General features: G+C 40.9%; 2 protein-coding genes, 1 long non-coding RNA gene and 2 pseudogenes across 3 annotated transcripts in view; all 5 read right to left on the bottom strand.

The window, feature by feature from the left end:
* The window catches only part of LOC109439938 (TBC1 domain family member 22B), a 323,763-nt gene that overhangs the window by 70,454 nt on the left and 226,216 nt on the right, over nt 1–27,093 (bottom strand). The window lies entirely within an intron of this gene.
* LOC109441477 (class I histocompatibility antigen, Gogo-B*0102 alpha chain) overlaps nt 1–27,093 on the bottom strand; it is a 266,582-nt gene that overhangs the window by 77,955 nt on the left and 161,534 nt on the right. The window lies entirely within an intron of this gene.
* LOC109439706 (histone H3.3A) lies at nt 6,631–7,260 on the bottom strand (annotated as a pseudogene).
* Nucleotides 8,200–14,908, bottom strand: LOC109439705 (di-N-acetylchitobiase; annotated as a pseudogene).
* Nucleotides 18,568–19,723, bottom strand: LOC109439708 (uncharacterized). The gene is made up of 2 exons (XM_074333902.1): nt 19,593–19,723; nt 18,568–19,314 (listed from the first exon to the last, which is right to left on the bottom strand). The coding sequence occupies exon 2, from the start codon at nt 19,177–19,179 to the stop codon at nt 18,568–18,570; it is 612 nt and encodes a 203-aa protein (XP_074190003.1). The 5' UTR covers nt 19,180–19,314; nt 19,593–19,723.

Here is a 27,093-nt window from a genome sequence, read left to right as displayed (position 1 = left end):
TCTAGTTGCAGGGGCACAGCCCACCATTCGAACCAGCAACCTGGTGGTTGAGAGGACACATTCCAACCAACTGAGCCATCTGGGAGCTCAGCAGCTGAGCTCAAGGTGCCATGTTCAATTTTAGTTGCAGCCCACCATCCCATGTGGGACTCGAGGAATTGAACTGGCAACCTTGTGGTTGAGAGCCCACTGGCCCATGTGGGAATCAGTTAGGAGCATGGACCTGAGCCAGGGACAGATTGTAAATATTTTTGACTTGGCAAGCCATACAATGTCTGTTACAACTACTCAACTCTGATGTTGTCGCATGAAAGCAACCATAGACAATATGACAATAAACTAGTGTGGATGTGTTTCAACAAAACTGCATTGGTAGACATGAAAATCTGAATTTTATATAATTTTCACATGTTATGACATATTGTTATTCTTTGAATTTTTTTCAACAATTGAGAAATGTAAATTCCATTCTTACTCCCAGGCCATCCAAAATCAGATTTGGCTCGTGGGTGGTAGTTTGACAATCCATAAAGAATAAAGAATAAATAACATTTAAGAACAAGGTCAAGAAACAAGAAAACCTTATGACTCAGTCCCCTTTTGCCCCTCTTTTCCTTCTTCCCCTCCCTCTCTCCAGTGAAAGCCATAATCCTGAGTTCCGTGTTCAGCATTTTTATTCATGTTGTAGACTTTTACTACACATGTGCATATCCATAAACAACATGTTTTTCATGTTTTGAAACTTTATAAATAGCATCACACTGTACATATGCTTCAGCAACTGGCTTGTTTTCATCCAGCATTCTGTTGCTACATAGAGCTCTAGTTCATCCATCTTAACTACGATGTAGTGTTCCACCGTGTGAATATTCCTCAATAATTGTTATGTCTGGTTATTTTTATATCAAACAGTGCCCGGTTAACATTCTTTTACATGTTACCATGCACAAAATTTTCTCTAATGCAGCCTTTTTCAAAATATGGTTTGTCAACTATTGAGGAATTGAAATAGATTTCAAGGTAGGTACCTTTAATGAAATAGAATAGACAGGAATAGAAGATGTCAGAGCGTGTTACATGTAACATGGATAGGCATTGTTCTGCAAATTTTTTAAAAAGATTTTTATTAAAAATATAGTTAGATACAATATTATATTAGCTTCAGGTGTATACAATAGTTATTCAACATTTATATACCTAAAGAAGTGATCACCATGATAAGTCCAGCAACCATCTGAAACCATATCATGTTATCACAATATTATTGACTATATTCCCTATGCTGTACATTACATTCCCATGACTTATTTGTTTTATACCTAGAAATTTGGACCACTTATTGCCCTTCACCTTTAGCCCCCTTTTTAATTATTCAGTTGTAGTTGACATTCAGTATTATTTTGTATTAATTTCAGGTGTACAGCATATGGTTAGACATTTATATAATTTAATAAGTGATCCCCTTGATGAGTCTAGTACCCACCTGGCACTATGCATAGTTATTACCATATTGTTAACTGCGTTCCCTTTGCTTTACTTTACAGCCTCATGATTATTTTGTAACTACCAATTTGTACTTCTTAACCCCTTCACCTTTTTCACCCTGCTCCCAACCCCCTCCCATCTATCACCCTGATAAATTTAGGACCCATCTTATACCATACAAAATTACTGCAATATTATTGACTATAATCCCTTATGCTGTACCCTACATCCCCATGACTACTTTGTAACAACCATTTGTACTTCTTAATCCCTTCCCCTTTTTCTCCCCCCACCGCAACCCCCCCCCCAATCTGGCAACCATCAAAATGTTCTCTGTATCTGAGTCTGTTTCTGTTTTGTTTATTTTGTTCTTTAGATTCCACATATAACTGAAATCACATTGGTTCCATCTTTCACTGTCTGACACTCCACTCAGCACAATACCCTCCAGGTCCATCCCTGCTGCCACAGATGGCAAGAAGCCATTCCCTTCCATGGCTGAGCAATATCCACTGTATATATGTACCATTCTTCTATTGACGAACACCCAGGCTGCCCCCAAATCTTGGCCACCCCTCACAGTAGCATTTTGGGTTTCTTCAGATAAATACCCAGAAGTGGGATTACTGGGTCCTTCTTTGTCTCCTGTTATAGCCTTTGTTTTAAAGTCTGTTTTGTCTGGTATACGTATTGCTACCCCAGCTTATTTTGTTTGTTTTTTTCATTTCCATGAACTATCTTTTTCCATCCCTTTACTTTCCGTCTATATATGTCTTTCAATCTGAAGTGAGTCTCTTGTAGGCAGCATATGTAAGGGTCTTGTTTTCTTGTCTATTCAGCCCTCCTATGTTTTTTGAGTGGAGGATTTAATCCATTTACATTGAAAGTATTGTTGATAGATATGTACTATTGCCATTTTATTATTCATAATTTTGACTTTTTTTTTAATCTTAAAGAAGTCCCTGTAACATTCCTTGTAATACTGACTTGGTGCTGATGAACAATAGCTTTTGCTTGTCTGGGAAGCTCTTTATCTGTCCTTCGATTCTAAATGATACCTTTGTTGGGTAGAGTAATCTTGGTTGTATGTCCTTGCTTTTCATCACATTGAATATTTTGTGCCAATCCCTTTTGGCCTGCAAAATTTCTGTTCAGAAATCAGCTGACAATCTTATGGGAGCTCCTTTATAAGTAACTAGTTGCCTTTCTCTTGCTGCTTTTAGGATTCTTTCATTTTAATTATAATGTGGCTTGCAGTGGGCCTGTTTGAGTTCATCTTTTTTGGGACTCTCTGAACTTCCTGGGCTTTTATGTCTATTTCCTTCACCAGGTTAGGAAAGTTTCAGTCATTATTGTTTTAGATAGGTTCCCAGTTCCTTGCTTTCTTTCATCTCCTTCTGGTACCCTATGATGCAATTGTTGTTACACTTGATGTTGTGCCAAAGGTCTCTTAAACTAGCATCATTTTTTAACATTCTTTTTTCTTTTTGCTATTCCAACAGGGTGTTTTTTCCTACTTTGTCTGCCAAATCACTAATTCGATCCTCTGCTTCATCTAGTCAGCTGATGATTCCTTCTAGTGCATTCTTCATTTCAGTTATTGTATTCTTCACTTCAGATTGGATTGGTTCTTTTTATGGTCTCTATGTCTTTTTTATGTTTGCTATCTGTTTGTTGAAGTTCTCACTAAGATCCTTGAGCATCCTTATAACCACTGTTGTGAACTCCATCTACTAGGCTGCTTGCTTCCATTTTGTTTAGTTCTTTTTCTGGAGTTTTTTCCTGTTCTTTCATTGAGGATGTATTTCTTTTATCCTCATTTTTGTTGCTTCTCTGTGTTTGTTTCTATGTATTAGTTAGGGCTGCTATGTCTCCCAGTCTTGACCAGGTGGCCTTATGTAGTAAGTGTCCAGTGGGGCCCAGTGGCACAGTCTCCCTGGCAAACAGCACCAGGTGCTTGACAGTTGTCCCCTGTGTGGGTTGTGTGTACCCTGCTGTTATAGTTGAGGCTTGGTTGCTGTTGGAATGACAGTGGGATTGACCCTCAGTCTGACTAGCTTTGGGGTTTGGCCACATATAGCCTATGGCCTGCTGTGTGTGGGGATTGTTACAGAGTGGGATTTGCCCCACTGTGCTCTGGTGCTTGCTGAGACCACCCTTTGGGTGTGCTACTTGTGGGGCTAATTAGGTGGTACTCTGCTATGGTCCAAAGCCAACCTACAGTATGTTGGTTCCTGGGCCTCTAGCAAGGGGCTCTGGTGCAGCCTAGGTCAGCCACTACCTGTGACTGGCTGAGGGCTACCTAGTAGGAGCTACAATGTGATCCACAGTTGGCCGTGCCTGTGCTGTACCTAGAGGTACATGGGGAGGCTGTGCTGAAATCGAGGATGGTTGCCACCAATACTGGCCCTGGGATAGTTCTGCAAAAATCCAAAACACCCCGGGGCCTACTGCCAGCTCTTGTAAAATGCAGGCACTGATAGAGCCTCGTGTCGTCCATGAGTTGGGTGAGGTGGGATCTCAGGAAATCACCAGGGTGAAGCAAGCGGAGCTTACCAAACCAAATCAGAGTCAGATTTGGCCATGAGTATCGGGGGGAATGCTCAACACAGGAAAGATGCTACCTCCCTGTCAGCTCCATGGGAGGAGGACTCCACTCGGGGAAAATGGCCACTTTCCCTCCAGTCTTAACCCCACAGCCACACAACTTAGTCTTTCCCTGTATGTCTCCAATGCTCCCCAGTCACTGTCCCTCCACTGGGCCCAGGGTGAGTGCCTACAAGTGGAAGAATCTGTGCATGGGTCCCATTAAGAGGACCTAAATAATAAATGTCTAACTATTACACTGTTTTGTGCACCTGAAAGTAATAAAAAATAAGAAAGAAAAAGAGGACCTCTGGTTTCCTGCATCCCTCAGTCCCACACGGATGGTCAGAATCCCCACTGGTTTTCACAGTCAGATGTTTTCGGGGCTCTTTCTCCAGGCACCAGTAACCCTGGCTGGAGAGTCCAGTGTGGGGCTGGGACCCTCATTCCTCTTCGGGGCGGGGGGGGGGAACCTCTGTGGCTGAGATATCGCTACTGGTTCTCAACCGCCACATGCAGGTGTGGGGCAGCTCATTTCACATATCCATCCCTCTTACCAGTCTTGACGTGGCTTCTTTATATCCTGTTATAAAACTTCTATTCAGGTAGACCTCACTTGGTTCTCCAGGTTGATTGCTCTATAATTTAGTTGTAATTTTAACGTGTTCATGGGAGGAAGCAGATATAGCATTTATCTGCTCAGTCATCCTAGATCCTTCCCTGGTAATCCTCACTTCCTTTTTTAAAAATGCAATATTTTTAATTTTTTAATTGTGGTTAATATACATAACAAAATTTACTATAATAACCACTTTTAGAAAGTGCAGAGTTCAGTAGTGTCTTATATACATTCACATTGCTATGCAACAGCTCTCCAGAACTCTTCATCTGGCAAAACTGAAACTGAAACTTTACACCCGTGAAACACCAGCTCCCCCATCTTCTTCTCTCCCCAGCCCCTGGCAACCATCATTCTATTCTCTATCTCTGAATTGACTGCTCTAGGTACCTCACAGAAGTGCAATCAAGCAGCATTTGTCTTTTTTAGTTTCTCTCACTTAGTGTAATGTTCTCAAAGTTCATCCATGTTGTAGCATGGTTGAAAATTTCCATCCTTTTTAAGGCTATGTAACATTGCTGTGATATGTATATACCATATTTTATCCATTCATCTGTTGATGGACCCTTGGGTTCCTTCCACATTTTGGCTTAGAACATTGGGTATATACCCAGAAGTGGAGTTCCTGGATCATTTGATAATTATACTTTCATTCTAATTTTTTTTTTAGTTCTAAGTTTTTGAGGAACTGCCATACTGTTTTTCACCACAACAGTATTATTTTACATCCCCAGTTTCTCCATATCCTCCCCAGATTTATTTTCTTTTTTTGATAGTAGCCTTCCTAATGGGTGTGAGGTGATAGCTCAGTGTGTTTTCTATTTTCATTTCACTAATGCATAGTGATGTAGAGCATCTTTTCATGTGCTCATTGGTCATTTATATATTTTCTTTGGAGAAATGTCTATTTGAATCCTTAGCTTATATATAAATCAGGTTGTTTTTGTTGAGTTGTAGAAGTTCTTTATATATTCTGAATACTAAAACTTATCGTATATTTGATTTGCAAACATTTTCTCCTATTCTATGGGGTTTTTTTCACTCTATTGATTATGTCCTTTGATGCACAGAAGTTTTTTATTTTTATGTGCTCCAATTTACATATTTTTTCTTTTTATTACTTGTGTTTGTTGCCTGTGCTTTTGAAGTCATATACAAAAATACCATTGCCAAACCCTGTGTCATGAAGCTTTTCCTCTATGATTTCTTTTAAGAGTTTTATAGCTTTAACACTTACTTTAGTTCTTTGACCCACTTTGAGTTAATTTTTTACGGTGTAAAGTAAGAACCAAACTTCACTGTTTTGCATGTGGATCACCAGTTAACCCAGCACCATTTTTTGAAAAGACTGTCTGTCCTCTCCCCCCATTGAATGGTCTTGTCACCCTTGTTGAAAATCATTTCACCATATGTGTTAGTCTGCTCAAGCTACCATAACAAACAGCACAGACTGGGTGGTTTAAATAGCAGACAGTTATTTCCTCACAGCTCTGAAGGCTAGAAATTCAGGATCGAGGTGCCAGCAAATTCAGTTTCTGGTGAGAGCTCTCTTCTGGCTTACAGACGGCCTCCTTCTCTCTCTGCCCTCACATGGCCTTTCTTCTGTGCATAGGTGGAGAGAGAAAGAGCTCTCAGGTGTCTCCTCCTCTTCTTTTGTTAAAAAAGTTTAATGTATTTTAATAGCAAACTTACAGGAGCAGCACAGAAACAGAGAACATTAAAAACATGCATTTGCATATAGGACAACTTAGAAAAGTATAGTAAATGGATGGAATCTACTGTATGATTAAAATGCTACAAACACCATTCAGTTTCCATCAATAAGAAATTTACTTGTTTAAAAAAATCCAAATGTTGGCATTGTCCAGAAAAAAATAACAGGTTTATTAATAGTTGTTATAAAGTTGAACTGCTGAAACTTGCTCACTAAAACATTTTGACTAGCATTAATACTTTATGTCCCAAGAAAATTCACACACAGCTAAAAAAAGAAAAACTGCCAATACCTGATTTCTTGCCCTGTTTTTGCACTTGCGATCATATAATTAGTACCTTTTAACTCCACGGAGAAAAAATTCTTAAGTTTAGAACTACCAATGACAGAAAGAAAAGATTTTTTTTCCTTTTTAAGAATGATTTTTCCCATCATAGTGGATTCTGAAGCTCGTTCTCCACGTACGCAGTGTGCTAGCTGGGTGTCCTTTGGCGTAATTGTTACATGTTTGGCATAGAGAGCACACAGGTTGGTGTCTTCAAAAAGGCCAATCAGATAGGCCTCACTTGCCTCCTGCAAAGCAGCAGCAGCTGCACTCTGCAAGCGCAGATCTATTTTGAAGTCCTGAGCAATTTCTCGCACCAGCCGCTGGAAGGGAAGTTTGTGAATCAGAAATTCAGTGAACCTCTGATAACGTCTAATTTCACGGAGTGCTACTGTACCAGACCTGTAATGATGAGGGTTCTTCACTCCACCAGTAGAGGGCACACTCCTGCGAGCAGCTTTTATGGCCAGTGGCTTCCTCCATGCTTTCCCACGCTATTATTTGGTAGGCAGTCTGCTTTGTATGAGCCATGGCATAGAGATCTTCTTACCTACTTCTGCTGCTGGAGCTCGGTGAGGTGGCGCTGGCATTAGAGAATGACGGGCCTCTTCCTCTGATAAGGACACCAATCCTATTGGATTAGAATCCCACCTTTATGACCTCATGTAAGTTTTATGACCTCCCTAAAGGCCCTGTCTCCAAATACAGTCCCATTGGGGTTTAACGCATCCACATGCGAATTCTTGGGACACAATTTTGTCCATAACACTGTATATGCAAGAGTTTATTTCTGGGCTCTCTATTGTAGTCCACTGGTCTATATCTCTGCCTTTATGCCAGACACTCACACAGTTTGATTCCTATAATTTTCTCATACATTTTGAAATGAAGCCTGAGACTTTCAATTTCGTTCATCTTTTCTGAAATTGTTTTGGCTATTCGGAGTCTCCTGAGATCCTATATTCTGCTGGGATTTTGATAGGGATTACATTGAATTTATAGGTCACGTTAGGTAATATTGTCATCTTAACCATCTGTCTTCCAGTCAATGTCTTTCCATTTATTTGTGTCTTTTTAAATTACTTTTAGCAATGTTTTCTAGTTTCAGTGTACAAGACTTTCACCCCCATAATGGGGGTGGGGCTAATCTAATCTAATCACATGGGTCCTTCAAGTGGAAGGTGACTGGAGAAGTGTGAGTCACAGGGAGCTCTGAATTTCATCTGTAGTAATTTCTACATTTACTAAGTCGCCATCATCCCTGTTTTATTTTTATTGTTTAATTTAATGGTGAAGTGCATTCAATGATTTAAAGATTAAATATCCTTGTGCTCTTGGGATACCTAACTTGGTGAAGGTATTTAATTGTTTATAGTATATTTATATAGTATATAAACAAAGAATGTCTTTTTGAGTATTCTAATAAGTAAAATATATAGCAACCTGACAAAAAAGTATATATTTTTTTATCCCTTCGAGAAACTAGATCTGTTTATACAGATAATATTCTAAATCTCAATAGTTTGACAGAAGATGTTCATGTTTGTACAGGTTGGTTTTAAGACTTTCCACATTTCTTCAGTTTGCTGTTTGGCTACAGCAGCTCCAGAGTTTGCCTGCCACATGCCAGTGCCGTGTAAGCCACATGCCAGTGCCGTGTAAGCCACATGCCAATGCCGTGTAAGCCACATGCCAGTGCCGTGTAAGCCACATGCCAGTGCCGTGTAAGCCACATGCCAGTGCCGTGTAAGCCACATGCCAGTGCCGTGTAAGCCACATGCCAGTGCCGTGTAAGCCACATGCCAAGGCCATGTAAGCCACACGTCTGTATATATGCTGCCTTTAAAGACATGCTCACGGGTTATCACACCACACATGATGGGTACGGCCAGCAGCATCTTTGCAGTTATAATAAGGAGGCTTTTGATCTTTATCCCACTGGATTCCAGAATAGAACTGTTTACTTGCTTCATAATAATTTTGTAGGACACCTGACATCCTGCTGCATCACTACAAGGACCCCCGGGAAGGGACTTTTGCAATGGTACAAACGTGATCCTCCAATACAGCCGGGCAGGTATAATCACAACCACACAGGGAACACCCATTACACGTTTCTTAGGGTTAATGCCCACCTTGGTGTAGTGTCATATGCAGTTAATGTCTGATCATAGGGAGACTTGGCTGCTGCAATACATTCTGACAGACCTGCCTTTGTTCATCACAAGACAAAACAAAGTCACAGCATCTGCAATTCCAGTATAATTATAGCACCTGTGTCTATGCACTTTGGAGACCAAGCTACATCACATGTTACCTGGGATCCCTCGATTTCCCGATGGAAAGGATCTGTCGTTTCTTTGACTAAAGCACTTAATGCATCATATTCAGGTGATGAACAATTAGCTTCTCGCTCTGTGTCCATATTAATTCCATCCATCGTGTTTTGGACAAGTTAACTTGTTGACTTACCCAGGACGCTCTGAGAGTAGGATTGACGATCTTCTTTACCCACACGTCTCCTTTTAGCACTGCTCTGGCCCTTCTTGAATAAACATAGCACATAAGTTCTGAGTCAATTTTTCCAAAGACTGTCACAGTTGTAATCTGTGACCAGTCGTAAGATTCCCCAGTTTTGTCACTAACACGAAATACACAGACCTCGAAGTCGGGGTGGTGGTGGATGGGTTGGCAGAGCGCTGGATCCCGGCACGGGCAGTTGGCCCCTCCCGGAGCGGCGGCATCAGCAGCAGTGACAGTAGCTGCAGCGGAGCCATCCCAGGGGCGCTGCCCGCGGGCGGGCGAGGAGGCGCCAGAGCCTGAGCGCGGCCTGAACGTGCTGGGGCTTCACCCGGTTGTCGGTACTACTGTATTTTATATATAGTTTATATACACACACATAATGGCATTGTTCTCAGGATCTAATTTCTGAAAGGTGATTTTCCTAGAATGCTTTCTTCTTATTTCTTCCTAACTGGCTTTAGGATCAGCGTTACCCCTGCCTAATAAAAGGAGTTGTTTGGCTTTCCCTGTATGTCTCCATTCTTTTGAATATTTTATATAACATCATGAACCGCCCTTGAAAGTCTTATAGAACTTACCTGTAAAAAATCCCGGATATTCTGAAGGGAAACAGAATTTTTACAACTGCTTTGACTTATTTCCTTGCAGTAAGACTTTTCCATTGACATAAAGTTCTTCATAGTTTTAAGATTGTTTAAATCTCTCTTATGCCTGCAGTGACGTATTTGTCTGAGACGACTCTCTTTTGTTCTTAATTAATTTCACTTATTTTCTTTCTTTCATAGGAAAGGAATCCAAACCTCTCTGGGACAATGGAAAGTATTCTTTGGTTAATAAACAGAGGTTTCTATTAAATGAATGATTTTTGACCATCTGAGTAGGTACTTTAAAATTTCTTACTGTTTGTCCTACCTGAAACCTGACAAGGTATTTAAAATAATTTAACTCTATGATCAGAAATTTGGCAAAATTAGAAGCCTAATAGGAGTTTTCTAAGCCTCAGTAACTTGCAAGGCCTTGCTAACAGATAATCAGAAATGCAAACACAGCCCAGAACTGCCTGAGACTAAAGAAATCAAAAAGGGCAGGAGGTGGGGAAGAAAGCTTTTTCAAAAACACAGGCAGCTAAAAGTTCCTTTGCCTAAGCAGCACCTTAACTGAAGTGTTTATCAAGGGCAAATACAAATCTTAGAGCCTTAGCCATCTGAATGAATACACTTAAATTATTCCAACTGTTATAAACTAATGGAGATTTGGTCTTATTGTATCTGTCTCATGGCTAAAAAAGTTTTTTTTAATGAAACTGTCAGGTCTCTGGTTATGTCTGTTTATATGTGTGTATGTATGTCTACCTCCAAAGGAAATCACTAGACTTGGTTTATATAAAGAGCTCTGTTTAACTGGTTAAAAAATTAAGTGCTTATATTAATTAAGAAATATAACAGAAACTAACCCAAATGCTTTTCAGGATCATGTGATCTGAAAACATATTTACTATTAAAATCGATTTAAATTTGTTGGTTTAATTAAAACAGACATGTCTTTAGAGTTATCAAATTTAATATATTATTTATCTGTGTTTCCAAAAAGTTAAGTTCATGTTATCTCTGTTACAGGGTTTGTCAACAAGAAAATAGCTGGGGATAATAATTGACTTTAATGTCTCATAAAACATTCATGAGTAATCCAAGTATAATTATTGAGAATTACTAAATTAAATAGATGTAAGTAAAATAAAAGAATTTTGAAGAAACTTTTGATCAATAAATGTTTTATGGTATGTGTACTTAAAAATAGTTCCCCAAAGTCTTTTTGTAACTTGAAACCTTAGAGATTTACTACATTAAATGAAAAGATGAAAATTATTGAATATCTTATTTCCAAATAACATAAAATACTGAAACATTAATTGCTAAATGAATTTAAATTTACCTACTTTTGGCTTCTTAATATAGGGAAACTAAAGATATGTGAGTCCATTAATAAAAATGTCTTATGTTAAGGAAGCACCTGGTTCTAAAAATGATGAAATATATTTGCCAGTTGAAAACCTATATTTCCAGAGATTACAAAACATATTCACAAATTTGTCTATCTAAAGAATGCTAATCAGTCTGAGGTATGGACATATGTTTTCATTAAGGAAAATGAAAATAATTTTGTTCTGGTTATTTCAGAATGGGAAAAGAGAAAGAAAGAATTTTATCTCTTATAATTAAGCAGGTTAAATTTAAATTGTTATTATAAGGGCTTTTTAAAAAAATAATTAAGCTTTAACACCAATGATGTGCCTATATAGAGCTAAAACTTAATGTTATTTCTTTGTAAAAGCACAAAATTTTCCTGTATTATTGGTGTACTCTTAATAAGAAATTATAAATGGAAAGCAAAGATTTTATGTTTTATTTAAATTATTTCCTGTGTTCTTTATCATCAGGTCTTTATTTGCCTAACTAAACCAAGTCTTCTTAATATTAAAAAAAAAAAAAACTACTAAAATTTTGCTTATAACTATGTAACCTTACATATTTCCCTTTAAAATCTTTTCTTGTCACTTTGCTGAAATGCATAATTAAGTATTGTTCTATTAAGTATTGATCCACAATGACCTATGATTCTATTTCATGAAATATTTTTAACCTCTTGATGTTTGACAAACCTCCCAAGATCACATTCCAAATTGTCTTATTGACATAGGAATAACTTTGGGGTTTTTCAGAAGGCCCCTGAAACATTTCAAAGAAAATTTCTTTCTTTATAAAAGGGGGAAATTAAACTAATTAGGCTTATTTTGTATGTTAATTACATGGGAAGCACTGTCAAATAAGTGATGCTAATCCTTTGATTATATTTATATAGTAGATATATTATTATGAATGTTCTACAAATTATATAAAATTCTGACATGTCCTGGGGATGCTGAATAACGTAGTCCTTCTCTGTCTCTTAAAGCTGTAACTCTTCCCATGTCTTTGAGATGTAAACACCAAGGAGTAACTAAAATATCACCCACAGAGAGTGAAGGGGATAAAACAGTGGCCTGTAAGACACAGACTGCTGTATAGGTTCCCTTGCAGAATGTTGAGTTATAAAGACATTAGGTTTTTTACAAAACTACTAAAAATTAATAAAGGATAAAACGAATGACTGTACATGAAAATGGGATGTATGTTTTCAGCAGAAGAAGGTATGAAGTGCGAAGGTGCATTTTTGTTGAGGGAAAGGAAAATAGAATGTGTTTTTTTAGATAAGGTAGGATATAAAGGACATGGGATGGTTTTTGTTTTGAGGATTTTTTGGTAAATAAACGAAAAGGAAAGTAATTTTGTCCTAAACTAGAAAATGATTGTTTCAAAATTAGAAAGGAAAAGATAAGACAAAAACGGAAGGTACAGGTCAGTTGCAGGTTTGTGTATATTGCAGAAGGTTTGTGGAGGAGGGATCTTGAGAAAAGAATTTCCAATGGTCCAGCTAAGACTGGAATGGAAACTGAGTCAACTACATTATGTGTATATGGATGTATATGAACTCTCACCAGACCTTTAACCATGGCCATTTTTAAGCCTTTTGTAATTTACAGACAGTTATGGTTTTACTCTGATACTTTGGCAAAATATATTCTGAAAAATGTGTTTCATCTTCAAACATTCATTAAAAATACCTTACTCTGAAATACAGGTTTCTGGTAACTGTAAAAACATAACACTGTACTAGGTAAGGATTTATACAGCTCTAAGGAAAAATTGGATTTATGAAACTATTAGCAAGAAGTTAGAGATCAGCAAGAATTAATAACATGGGTAAGAGTCATAATTTTTATAACTTTTCATATAAAATATTGCTGGTGAGACAGGTTAGTTGGCATGTTGTTAGGTAGACAGGAAGGTCCCTGGTGGAATAAACAAAAGGCAGCCATTTCCTAAAACTCCAGATTCTGAATTCTGAAGTAACTCGTTCACTCCAGGACAAACAGAGCAGATTTAATAGATAGGAATGAGTTATTTTGCTAATTCTTTCAGCATGCACAAACAGGGCAAAAAAAAAACCCGGTACACAAATTCCATTAGAAGGTGTCAGTTCCTTTCTTCAAACAGGCAAGAGAAAATATAAGAGTGAGAGCCTTTGCCCCACGCGGGCACCCCATTCGGGAACCCCTCCCGCTCAGGACCTCTGACCCTTTGCTTTTTAATAAACTATCCTCTTTTACAACTCCTTGCCTCTCCTTGGTCCGTGCTTCCATTCTTCAGTTTCATGAGACACGATCCTGGCACTCACTCAAAAAATCTCCTACATCACTGGTTTTTACTCCCCCCAGGTATAAGGAAAATTCTTCCTAAGCTACTTACGACCTACAGCAATTTGCTGAATTACACCTTTGTAAACAAAATTAAAGCTCTGATCTTTTCCTTCCTACCTGATGCCTCCAGATTTCAGATCCTGTTAAGTAATCCAAGTGTGACCAAGTGTAAAGGTGTCGACTCTTGGACTCATGTTTCCTAATTTAAAGAAAGCTCTTGCACCAAACTGGACAGCTCAACCAACAGAACATTTGAAATTTAAAGTGACTGGGAAATGAAGCAGATCACATCTGTTGTGGAAGCTAACCCAAGATTCCGGACCAAACCTGTATAATTCCCCTATCTTTCTTCTCACTTTAATTCCTTCCTATCTCACAGAAATATGAGAGGCCAGCCATTCACTGTAATAGTTGTTGTTTGCTTTTTCCCCTTAATTTCTATCTGGGCAGATAACATTGGGCATCATCTTTAAACCTACTTCTCACGTCCAAATGCACCCTAATTACACACATAGACAAGGACATTTCATGCCTGGCAATGTCAGCCCCCGTGAAGGCACCAGATTTGGAAGAATAGTTTTTCCTTGGGCAGGTATTAAAATGGAAAAATACATGATGATCAACGTATCAAAAACCTTGGAGGAAATTGCTGTGTCTACCACTAAAACAAAGCCGACCAGGAAAAATCTTTAAATTGCCTTGTGTGAGTTATATTAGGCAGTAGAACTGCTCTTGACCAGCTCCTAGCTGAGCATGTGGGGTTTGCTTTGTCGTTAATTCCTCTTATACTTGGATGAAACACCTCTGGAAAATAGGTAGAACTAAATAAAACCCAGGCACAAACCAAATGACTAAATACAGTGCCCACTGACATATCAAGGCTTTTTAATCAACTAACTGCCCTCAGGCTTTGTCTCTTGGTCCAAATCTATTCTTCAAATTGAACTTAACGTTTATTTGCTTTTATAAAATGTTTGCTGTTCTAAAACATTTGTTTCGCATGTCTTGATGTTATAAAACCACCACTCTGATAATAGTTGCTCAATATTTTTGAAATGCTCACTAAGGCCTGTGAGACTTTATATAAAAAACCTCAAGAAACTACAGACGATGTCTGCCCTTAAAGGAACACGACGGCAAAGCCTCCTCTGTGCTGGCGCTCCTGCTGCTCCAATGTAGCTAAAGTTCCAAAGAACAAAGAAAACCACTTTCCCTCCGTCGACATATCAGGAATGACTTTTCAGGGAAAAGAGAGACCAAGGGTGGCCCGACACCACCAAAATGAGCCGTCCTAACAATGGAGGGCCAAGGACGCTTTACTGACCGATCAGTGCTGCTTTCCAATGATTCATCAGCCATACTTTGAAGGAAAGATGTTGATCAAAATGGGGGAAAATGTCAAAAAAATATTAAACAGCCACTTTCAACTGGAGTGGAGTTGCCATCCCAGAGGAACTGCTTTGCACATCTTATGTCTCAAACCTTTGAAATGTTAAAAGCGGGCAAATAACCTTTACACTGGGCCTAAAGCAGCATTATGTCCCAGAGAACTGTTTGCAAAGATAACAGGAAAGCAGTGATTCTGACTGCTGAACTGAAAATTTTAATTAGAATTAGCATCACTATGTTGCTATTTGCACCAATAGAAATGCCTTCCTTCTATTGATGTAATTGTTCCCCTTCCCTTTCTCATAAATACCCATCCTTTTGCTTCCTAACTGGAATATTATGTATGTTTCTGTCTGAATCAATGCTTCCCAAATAGCTATTTTTTGTTGTTGTCTTTTTCTAATCTCAAGTGCTTGTTACTTCTCACTTTGAAAGCCTTTTTATTTTCAGGTTAACACACCCATAGAAAGAGGTGGACGAATCATAAGTGTACAGTGGATTTTCCCAAAGTGAACGTTGGGATAAGCAACACCCACATCAAGGAACATTTCCAGCTCCAGGAAACCCTCTTGAGACATATTCAGTCATAAATCAACCTCTCCCCAAGTAGCTCTTAGCTTGATTTTTAACAGCAGGTTTTGGTAGAATGGAATATTACAGGGGAACCCCCCCGCCCTGTATCTGCCTCTCACTCAACATTATGTCCCCGGGTCTCACCCCTAAGGCGGTGTGTGGTTGTGGATTATTCATTCCCACGGCTACGGGGGGTCTGTTATATGAACAAGACCACACTTCTGTCCTCTGACGTTCCTGGGCATTTGTGTTATGCCCAGATTTCACAAATCATGCTGCTATGAATGATCTTTCTATATATTCTGGCACACACATGCATGCATGTCTATTAGGTATATAAGTGGGAGTGAAACTGTTGGGTCATAGGGCGAGTGAATGTTTGGCTTTAGAATGTACAGCCAAAGAATTTTTCAAAGTATTTGAATCAATTTATTCTCCCACTAGCAATATATGAGTGATATAATTAAATTTTTGCCACCAATTGATATTGTCTGACTTTCATTTTACCCATTCTGGGAGCTGTGCAATGATATCCTATTATAGTTAATTTGAATATCCCCTCTGACTAAAACATTGAGCAATTTTTGTAAATTTATTTGGCATGTAAATATCTTTAATAGGACACTGGACTGGACTAATTGTTAATAACTGAATGGGACTCCTGTAATGTGCCAACATTGTTTAACTGTTATGGTCCTTTTGTTATAAATGGACCTGTGGTCAAAGATCTGTGATATAATAAAATAAATTGATCTCTGTCCCCAGTTCCTAATGCAGAACTCCTAAAACCTTTTAAATCTCCTGAGTGAGAAGAGTGACTTTGGGATGACGTGACTCTTGGCTGCAGGGTCCTCAAGAGCTTCAGGATGAGGGATGTCACCAAAAAGATTAGAAGGTTGCAACTTTCAGCCTCACGCCCTGACCTCTGGGGAGAGGAGCTGGAGGTTGAGTTTAATCATCAATGACCAATAACTTAATGAATCAGGCCTACATCATGAAACATCCATTAAAAAACAACAACACCTACATCGACAGAATTCAGAGAGCTACCAAATTGCTCATCACATCCATATGCTGGGAGGGTGACACACTCCACCTCAGTGACAGGCTCCTATGCTGGGGACCCTTTCAGACCTTGCCCTATGGACCTCTTCATCTGGCTGCTCACTTGCATCCTTTATAACCAACTGTAACAGTAAGCTTAGCATTTTCCTGAGTTCTATGAGTTGTTCTAGAAATTATTGAACTTGAAACGGGGGACCCTCAACTTAGTACCTACGTCAGACAGAAGTGCAGGTAACATGAGGGGGACCTGAAATTTGTGACTTGTGTCTGAAGTGAGGGCTGCCTGTGGGTCGGAGCCCTGTGGGGTCAGAGATAACTCCAGGTAGGTGGTGTCAGAGTTCAGTTGAATGTAGGACACACAGGTGGTGTCCGAGAACCAGAGAATTGGTTCAGTGGAGAGAAAATAATCCCTCACCATCCCACACAGGAATTTAGAGTAAAAGTGAGCAAGTCAGCCTCACCCTTGGATGTCAATTATTAGTCCCTGTTCTTCCAGCCAAACCTGAGTGCCTATCAAGTACCAGAGAAAGTTCTAGTCTCAGATCTTTGCTCCAAGAATTGAAAGTAGTCATTCTTTTTACATCCCTCACCTTGAACACCTGAACTCTTTTCCTACATTAGGAAAATTCCACACATAGAGTCTTGGTGGGAGGCAGAGGCCACTTCACTCCATAAGAGGGAAACCCACTGTCCCCAACACTCTTGCAGCTGGACACGGCATGAGGCTCCCCGGTCAGGTGACCACATGCCAGACTCTGACTCAGGACGTGGTGACACAGAGGCTGGAACCGAGCAGAATGCATTTGGCAGTAACAACACAGCTGCCAGGAGCAGCAGTGACAGCAGTCATGGCCGCAGGGTCTGGGGTCCACATGGATGTCAGTGGTGTGAGCAGTGACACGTGTGCCCAGCAGCAGAGACAGTGGTTCCCACGTGGGACCTGACCTGAGGGGCTGTGGGTCAGTTCCTGGTGTGTGGGCTCAAGCGTGTTCTGTGGCCTTCACCAAAATAGTATTTTGCCAGAATGTTTTACACACACACACACACACACACACACACACACACGTGGGCACGCGCAAGGTTGGACAATTAAGTTCGTGAACTTGTTGTAACAATGTTGCTAACCTTTTTTGATATCAGAGGGATTATTCATTATGAATTTGCACCAACTGGACAGTTAACCAAGTTTACTATTTGGAAGTGCTGAAAAGGCTGCGTGGAAAAGTTAGACGACCTGAACTTTTCGCCAACAATTCATGGCTCTTGTATCATGACAATGCACCAGCTCACACAGTACGGTCTGTGAGGGAGTTTTTAGCAGGTCAACAAATAACTGTATTGGAACACCCTCCCTACTCACCTGATCTGGCCTCTAATGACTTCTTTCTTTACACGAGGATAAAGGAAATACTGAAAAGAAGACATTTGATGACATTCAGGACATCAAGAGTAATATGATGACAGCTCTGATGGCCATTCCAGAAAAAGAGTTCCAAAATAGCTTTGAAGGGTGGATTAGGTGCTGGCATCGGTGCATAGTTTCCCAAGGGGAGTACTTCGAAGGTGACCGTAGCGATATTCAGCAGTGAGGTATGTAGCACTTTTTCTAGGACGAGTTCCCAAACTTAATTGTCCAACCTCGTGTGTGTGCATCTGTGTGTGTGTATGTCTAATTTAGAAAAAAATTGATTCCGTTGTTTGCTCCCTGAAATCAATCTGGGGAACAGTTTCAGGAGCGAACATTCAGAGATTTTATTATACTGACCTGTGACCCACTCCTAAATCTCCCACCTGACTCTACCCCATGGTAGAGAGAACATGTAACTCCCAACATCACGTCTCATAATTAACAACACATGTCCTCCCCTTTCTGAGGAAAAACACTTTAAAAGTATATTTAAGACCGTTCCCCTCCCTGAGCCCCATCACTGACCTCAGAGGTTCCCAAGCTGCCTGAGCCCCAGGATTACTTATCGGATTGTTGCAGACACTCAGGCCTCTAACAGACCCTCTGCCGTGGACCTTGACTCTGCGTGTTCCCGTCCCAGTACCCCGGCTCCACCTGCTCCACCCACGACCCCTCCCATCCACGCCGCCCACAGCTCCATCCTCGGTGTCGAACCGCACGAACTGCGTGTCGTCCACGCCACGTAGCCGACTTCGACGTACTGGGGCTCCCTGCGGCGGGGCCGGGACCAGGTGGTGTAGAAATACGTCATGGGGTGGGAGCCTGGGGACGGGGAGGGGCTGAGACCCAGACGACCCTCCTCCCGGCGCGGGTCTCTGTCCGAGGGCAATGGGCCGGGAGGGGGCATGGGGCCCGAGACACGGAAAAGGGGGGGGGGATGGAGGGAAGGGGGCGGGAGACGCAAGTGGGCGACAGGAATGGGGGGGACACGGGACCGGATGGAGGGTCTGGCATCTAGGCCGGGCGGTGGGGACACATCTTCCCCGGGGTCCTGCGCCCCCACCCGGCGGTCCCCTCGCTCTTCCCCCTGCGGAGACCGTTCCCTCCTGACCCCGCACTCGCCTGCCCGGGTCCCCGTCAGGGCCAGGGCCCCCGAGAGCATCAGGAGGAAGGTTCCGGGGCCCATGACGCGCATCCTCGGGGTCTGGGGACAATCTGCGTGCGGGCGGGTCCGTGGACACTTGATAACCGGAAAGGCGGTGACACTGATTGGCTTCTCTAGAAACCGGACACGCAATGGGAGTGAGAACTGGGGCCGCGTCCTGAGTTTCTAGACAGGAGGACCCGACACCGGTTGTGAGAAGGAGAAGTGAAACCGCGGGGAGGTGAGGACTCCCCAACACTGAGCTTACCGGCGCCAGACTCCGCCCTCAGGAACCTGGGACTCTGCCCTGACCCCTCCTCCTGCACCGAGCGCTCTGTGTCACACTGTCACCCTGAGTCCTGACCCAGGGGCTGTCTGAGGAACCAGGGCTCAGCCCCTTTTCCTCCTCTTCTCTTCCCGGAATCCCTCTCCCTGAAATGGACTCCCTTCCTCCCACCCTTTACCTCTCCCCCTGGACTCTTCTGGAAGAAGACACCCCCAGAGACTTGATGCCACAGAGTGAGCTCGCCCTGGGAATAGAGGAAGGACAGGGCTTTTCTCTTTAACCCGGAGAAGTCGTGCCTGAAAACACCAGCTGGAGATTCTCATAGAGACCAGTCCTTGTTGTTTATTAACCACAGTGGGAACAACCTTGGAAACCCCTGATCACCAGGAAGCTAATCTGTAAAACCGTGATTTGTCCCCCTTGGTGCAGAAATGTGTGTAAACAGCGCTGCAGCCGGTCTCTCAAAGCTCCTAAGTCTCACTTTCCCAGACGGTGCACCTGTGACTCCGGATGTTTCTACTGTAAAATGATTTTCATTCCACAGCCCTGTCTGTTGAGTCCCCGCATCCTCAATACAAAGAAGCAGGGGAAGCAGTTTGTTACTGTGTATTTCAACAAGGAGCATGTACAACCTCAAAGCTGCAAGTGTTCAAAGCAGTTAAAACGCCCTTCACCAGGGCTCCTGTGTTGCCTATTTTAATGAATAATTCACATCTCAGTGCTGTGCATATTTTATTGGGACACATTATTTTTAAACTGAGTAGCATAAGGAGCGATTACTTTTTAGGCAGCTCCACAGAACATCCCACTAGGTCCAAAATAATTTACAAAAGATCTATAAAACAACATATTTCAACCCAAGAGTTCCACTGCTTTAGGATTCTTTACCTCTGCCTCTTCCCCCGCTTCTCCAGCCCTTCTCTGTCTCTCTCACCCCTCATGTCCTCTTCCCCCCTTAGTCCCCACCACCCTGATTGTGTCACTAGTGCCACCCCCTCACCTGCCAGCCAAGGACTATTCTCCCCACAGGAATCAGGGATCCTGCTAACGTCAGTGAGGCTCTGTCATTTCTTCCCTAAAACCACTCCAATGGCTCTGAATCACCCTGGGAAGCTTCTAGAATGTAAGGCACATGAGCACAGGGGCTTTGGGCTGTTTAGGTCAAAGTTGTATCCCAAGCATATGAAGCCATCCTGATAGATAGTGGGCATTAAATTATTTGTTTAATGAATGATTGTATTAAAATTTATATCATGTAAAATCATAACTTGTAAAATACAAAAAAAGGAAATATTTTGTTACAAACTAGTGAGCATATCAGTTCATAAATTCATTCCAGTGGAAAAAATGCTGTGTGCTTATTTGTTGCACACTTGAGCCTGTGTATTAGTTTTCTATTGCTGTGTAACAAATCATCACAACTCAGTGGCTCAAAACAACACCCACTTATTTGCTCACAGTTCCTTAGAAATCCAGGCCCGGTATGGATGGGGTCTCTGCTCAGGGTGTCACAAAGCTGTGAGCTCATCCTGAGCTCAGGATCTTCCTCCCAGCTTACAGAGAGCTCTTAGCAGAATTCAGGTTTTTCCAGTTATAGGTCTAAGGTCCCTGTTTCCTTGACAAGTGTCAGCAAGAGGGATGCTGCCCCAGCCCTAGTGTCCACCAGCAGTCTTTGCCATGTGGCCCTCCATTTGAAAGCTGCCAGTAGAGAAAAGGCCTCACACTGAATCCCTCTCACTTGGAATGTTTCCTCAGGGGAAACCCCAGTCAGTCCTCACCTTGACAACAGTATTTGTAAGTTTTTATTGCAGATGCCTTTAATAACAATGTTTCCTACAAAAAGTTGCAACAAAGTTGACAACATATAGTAGCTCCATCACATAGTTTAAAGACTGAGCGCCATAACATTAATGCCTTTACAATAACTATCTTTGCTTTTTCTTAGATTTTCAAATTTGTTTCATTAAGAATGTCAGAAATATTGGCTCCAATGCAAATTTTCTTATTGAACATCATCTTCAAAAATATTTGCCTAATGAAATCGCTTTTCAAAATGTTAGAAAAATGTGAATCTCATGCTTCAGTCTATACCCCTGGTATCCTGACAACAATTTTGTTGTGATACAGTGGGCAGCGATGGTTAACTCCAATCTAGGAACAAAGTGTTCCAAAACTGGCTGTCCAGTTGGCATCTTAGAATAAATGTCACATCTTTCACTGTGTTTTTGAATGAGATTTTGCAGAAGTGCTTTGGACACCAATGTGATTCCAAAAATCACTGTTGATATGTGATGCTTGAGACTGAAGTTTTTTTTGTTTTGTTTTGTTTTAAATTTTTATTGGGGAACAGAGTGTTTCTCCAGGGCCCAGCAGTTCCAAGTCGTTGTCCTTGGATCTAGTTGCGGAGGGCGCAGCTCAACTCCAAGTCCAGTCACTGTTTTCAATCTTACTTGCAGGGGTGCAGCCCACCATCCCATGGTGGAGAGCTCACGCTCTAACCAACTGAGCCATCCGGCCACCCCTGAAGTTTTTTCCAAAGCAGCTCTGTTGTATCTTGCATTCATACTCTCTATTCTATCCATCGTTTCCCCTTTATAGTGTTTTCCAGTTTAGCTTACATTGATCAACAACGTGCATTAACATTCTGTAAAAGTAGTTAATTCAGTTGTATGTGAAGTTAAATATAACACACCAAATCCTTCACAGATACAATCACCTTGCAGGTCACACTGAACATTGTATCCCAGAAAATCTATAGAGATGCCAGTGATCACATGACCCATTTCTAGCCAAAGCTGTTTCCTGTGACACCCCGGCCGTCTCTCTGACATGGCTCATAACAATTGGCTGTGGCTTTGTTCCAAGGTGGGTAGTTCTTTCTAAGGATCATTGCAATAAACTTTGGTATTTCTTTTTCTATTTCCTTATTTAAAAATTAACCAAGAATGGTTCATAAGTCACATTTTGAAAAATGTCAGTTTAGGAATTATGATCAAGTAAATACCTGGGCACACACCACTGGTGTCAGAAACGGAACCTGTGAAGAAGCCACCGTGGCCGCGTCCCCAATCCTGTCCTTCAGATGGAACCTCTATCTTGAATCTTGTGTTTACTATTCCCTGGAGATTCTCTGAGGATTTTACAATAAGTGTATATATCCCCAAACCAAATATTATTTACTTTTGCCCGTTTTTGAACTTCCTGTCCAGTGAACTCGTACTGCATGGACCCTTCTGAGACTCAGCATTACGTAGGGAGTTACCCCATGTGTGAGGCTGTCCTTCATTTGTTTTCACTGCTGACGTCTTACATTTCATGATGACACCACACTTTCTCCGTTTCCCTGTTGGTGCATAAGTGGTTGTCGCAGTTGCTGTAACGTGAGTGTGCTTGTCTCCTGGGAGCAAGGCAAGGGATTCCCTGGAGAGGACGGTCAGGAGGGAAGGCTGGGTACAGGGGTGTAAGCTTTAAGCACAGTAGGGCAGATGATGTGCATTTGATTTCTGAAATGCTTGTGCCGATTTAAACTTTTACCAGGAGTGTGTAAGACTTCATGTTGCTGATGTGTCTGTTCTGAAAATAAACCAAACTCAGCTTAAGGAGAGGAATTAAGAGTTGGAAATCAGTTCCTTGGTTGCAGAATCACCCAGGCATTTTCTTTTCTGACTTATTAATTACTTCCTTTACTTTTATTCCATATATTTTTCATTATACTCACCAGAGACACAGTTCAAGACACTGGTTATAAGGATCTTCAGTGAACACAGTGAGAACTTGAACAAAGAGACAGCAAGCATTAAAAAAGTCATGGCGACCATAACAAAGAACCAGTCAGAAATGGAGGCTACAATAACTGACATGAAGAATGTGCCCGCAGACTAGATGGAGCAGAGGATCAGATCAGTGATTTGGAAGACAAGGTAGCTGAAAATGCCCATCGGAACAGCGAAAGGAACAAAGAATAAAAAATAATGAGCACAGTGTAAGAGACTCTGGGACAACATCAAGCACCAACATTTTCATCAGAGGGGACGAGAAGGAGAAGAGAGGACACAAGGGATTGAGAATATATTTGAAGAAATAATGACTGAAAACTTTCCTAAGCTGGCAAAGAAAACAGACACACAAGCCCAGGAAGTGCAGAGTCCAAACAAGATGAACCCAAACAGGCCCACACCAAACACATTATAATTAAAATGGCAAAGGTTAAAGACAAAGAGAGAATCCTAAAAGCAGCAAGAGAAAGGCACCTACTGGTAGTAACTTATAAGGGAGCTCCCGTAACAGTTTCTGTTGGTTTCTCAACAGAAACTGCAGGCCAAAAGGGATTGGCAGGAAATATTCAAAGTGATGAAAAGCATGGATCTACAACCAAGACTACTCTACCCAGCAAAGCTATTATTTAAAATTGAAGGACAGATAAAAAGCTTTCCAGACAAGAAAAAGCTAAAAAAGTTCACCATCACCAAACCAGTATTACAAGGAATGTTAGAGGGACTTCTTTAACACACACACACAAAAGTCACAAATATGAATAATTAAATGACAATAACTACACATCTATCAACAATTACTTTCAATGGAAATGGATTGAATGCTCCAAAAAAATAAGGTGGCTGAATGGGTAAGAAAAATGAAATCTTTACATTTGCTGCCTATTCATAGTAACCATGTATAGTGCCAGGTGGGTACTAGACTCATCAGGGGGATCACTTCTTAAATTATAAATGTCTAACCACTATGCTTAAAATATAAAATAATTTCACCATGCCTGAAATATAAAATATAATGTAATATAAAATAATTTTGAATATCAGCTGTAATTGAAAATGTTAAAAAGGGGGGAAGGTAAAGAAGAATAAAAGTTTCAAATTTCCAGCTATAGAACAAATAAGTCCTGGGGATGTAATGTACAGCATGGGGAATATAGTCACTAATATTGTGATAGCGTGGTACGGTGTCAGGTGTTTGCTGGACTTGTCATAGTGGTCACTTCGTTAGGTGTATAAATGCTGAACAACTATGCTGTGCACCTGAGACTGATACAGTGTTGTATGTCAGCTGTATTTTTCAATAAATATCATACAAAATAAGTAAATTAAAAAAAATGAAATTTCAGGTGTCAGCCACATGTACAGAAACCTTCACAGCAACACCTAGACCAGTGTTTGATCAAATAACTGGGTGCTGCAGCCCAGACAAGTTGACACAAGACTCAGCAAAGATAAGGTATGAAAACGAAGTCACTGTTCAGAGAGGGAGACATTCAAAAGGAGAAAACAATTAAATTTTAATTACTCCATAAGCTCTAAGGGAACAGTTTCACTGCTCTGTGTTTGGCAATATGTGGGGGTAAAAGAAATAGAAAGCAAAGTTTATATCCTTAAAATTTTCTTTAGCGACAATATCACTTCTTAGGTGGCCCTGTGTCCACCCCATTATGTCCATCAGGAGGAGCATGAAGTCTGGTGGCTTCACATTAGAGACGTTAACATTGATTAGGGGTCGGGTGGTGACCACCTACTATCCAACCACTATAAAGTTCCCACATCAATTTTTCATCTAATTGTCAGAGTATCCATTGATGGTCATTGCCTATAGTCATTATTTCATTAGGGCTACAAAGGACAATGTTTCTATCATTCCTTCTGAATTAATTAGTTGGAATTCTGTTAGAAAGAAAAGTGTTTTCCCATCAATAATTTGGATCCCCTCAAATAAATTTCTGACAAAGAAATAGGATAATGATTTGAATTTATTTATTTATTTATTTATAAAAACAAGTTTGTGCCAACATGATCAAAGATTTATTTTTCTAAATCAAATATAAAACACACATATCATTAGTGAACAGTTTAATGTGTTTTCACAAAATTAAGATACCCCTGTTACAGCTACACAGGTCCACAAATAGAACAGAAGACCAGACCCTCTCACACATCCCACAATCATTGACTCAGTGGACCTGAGAAATTAAACAGTTATTTTGCCAGCAAAGATGAGTTTACTCAGGAATAGCAGAGAACTGCAATTTGGGGTATATGAGCTATGGCAAAACCATAGGCACGACTGAAGAACAAAGGAAAGGAACATTTATAGAGAAAAGGGGAAGCTGAGAGGAGCTGTTATAAACAAAAAATCCACTGGAGGAAACTGGGAGTTCAAAGTGTAGTGGCTTTTCATTCGCTGAGTTGTAAGTCTCTCATTGGCTGGGCCATTGCCAGGGGAGGAGAAAATCTTCCTCCCTCCTGTTGGGGTAGTAGATTATAAGAGATTTTCCTACTGGAGATGTGAGGCAGTTTCTTCCTGTTGGGGGCACCTTACAGTGGTGGGTGTGAGAGCTCCCCCTACAGGCCACTCAGGCTCCAAGCTTGGTTGAGGTCTCTGATTAATTTTCACATCTCCTCTTCCTCCCCAAAAGTAACAACTAATCTTAGTTCTAGCACCTAGATTATTTTTTCCTGTTTACAAGTGCATGTAGATGGAACCATACAGTATCTGTTCTTTTGTGTAACAATATTGTTTGTGAGATTCATCCATGTAATTGTGGGTAGGGGTGTTTCATTTTGTTACTGTGTAATATTCCATTGTATGAACATTACTCAATTTATCCACTTTACTACTGATGAATTTTTGGGTTGTTTCCAGCTTTTGACTATTATAAATAAAACTGCTTTGAACAATCTATGGTGCATATACCAGTATTATGTTTTCTTGTTGGTAAACCCTAAAAGTGGAATCCACAAGTATACAGAGGGTGAATCTTTATCTTTGGTAGACAAGGACAAACCATTTTTCAAATCTATTGGACCAATTTACTCTTTCAACAGCAGGACGCAGTTGTTTTATGTCCTTGCCAACACTTGACATTGTCAGACTTTTTTCATTTAAAACACTGTGGTCAGTGCACTAGTGGTTTCTAATTGTGAAAAACAAAATGGCTCCAAGGTCACCTAGTCTGTATGCTCGATATGGGAACAAAAGAATGTCATGGTGGATCAGCTCGTGAAGCTGTGTGCTGCTTATAGACTTGCTCTGAAGTGACCAGACTGATTGAAACTGAGAGACAAACTGAGGACTGAAGTTTTAACAACAAATGGAGTAAAGACTACTTCTTACGTTTCTCGCACTGTACCACAGAAACAGAGTTGCTTTGCTTCATGTTGAAGAAAGTCAAGGCAAGCTAGCTTGGCCCAGGGTAGTGATAAGGAGCTGATAGAAATGACTAAGGATGTTACAATACATAGACTTGTAAATGCATCAGACAGAGCAAGGTCCCATGGTGTAATTTCTTCTGTGAAAACCTGGGGGAAGAGGCGGGACTCAGGCAGAAGGCCTAGGATGGCAGTAATAAAACAACAACACCGAAACAATCTCCAGGTTTGGGTGTGAGAATCTCCTGCTCTCGCTGAGCACAGTCGCTGGGTGGGGAAGTCCAGCTCAGCAGAGGGCTTAGTGCTGGACTTCCTCTCAGTTCTCACACACCTGTGCCAGGTGTTTACGTCTGCTCTACCAAGGGACAGAGGACACAGCATCATGTCTACTTGTCAATAGGTTCCCAGGTTGTAGGAAAGTCAATCAATCAGGGTTAGTCAATATGTCGTTTACAACAGCCACACCAGGGGGCAGGCACCCTGTTCACCCCAGATTCCAAGGCATCCCGAGCGGCCAGACCACGG

The sequence above is a fragment of the Rhinolophus sinicus genome, linkage group LG05, assembly GCF_036562045.2.
Source record: "Rhinolophus sinicus isolate RSC01 linkage group LG05, ASM3656204v1, whole genome shotgun sequence".
Lineage (NCBI taxonomy): Eukaryota > Metazoa > Chordata > Mammalia > Chiroptera > Rhinolophidae > Rhinolophus > Rhinolophus sinicus.
The sequence above is the reverse complement of the archived record's forward strand: the minus strand, read 5'-3'. Positions and strand labels throughout refer to the sequence as shown.

Excerpts from the sequence above, each read along its gene's own strand:
- LOC109439708 (XM_074333902.1), bottom strand. The coding sequence starts at position 19,179 with ATGCGCGTCATGGGCCCCGGAACCTTCCTCCTGATGCTCTCGGGGGCC.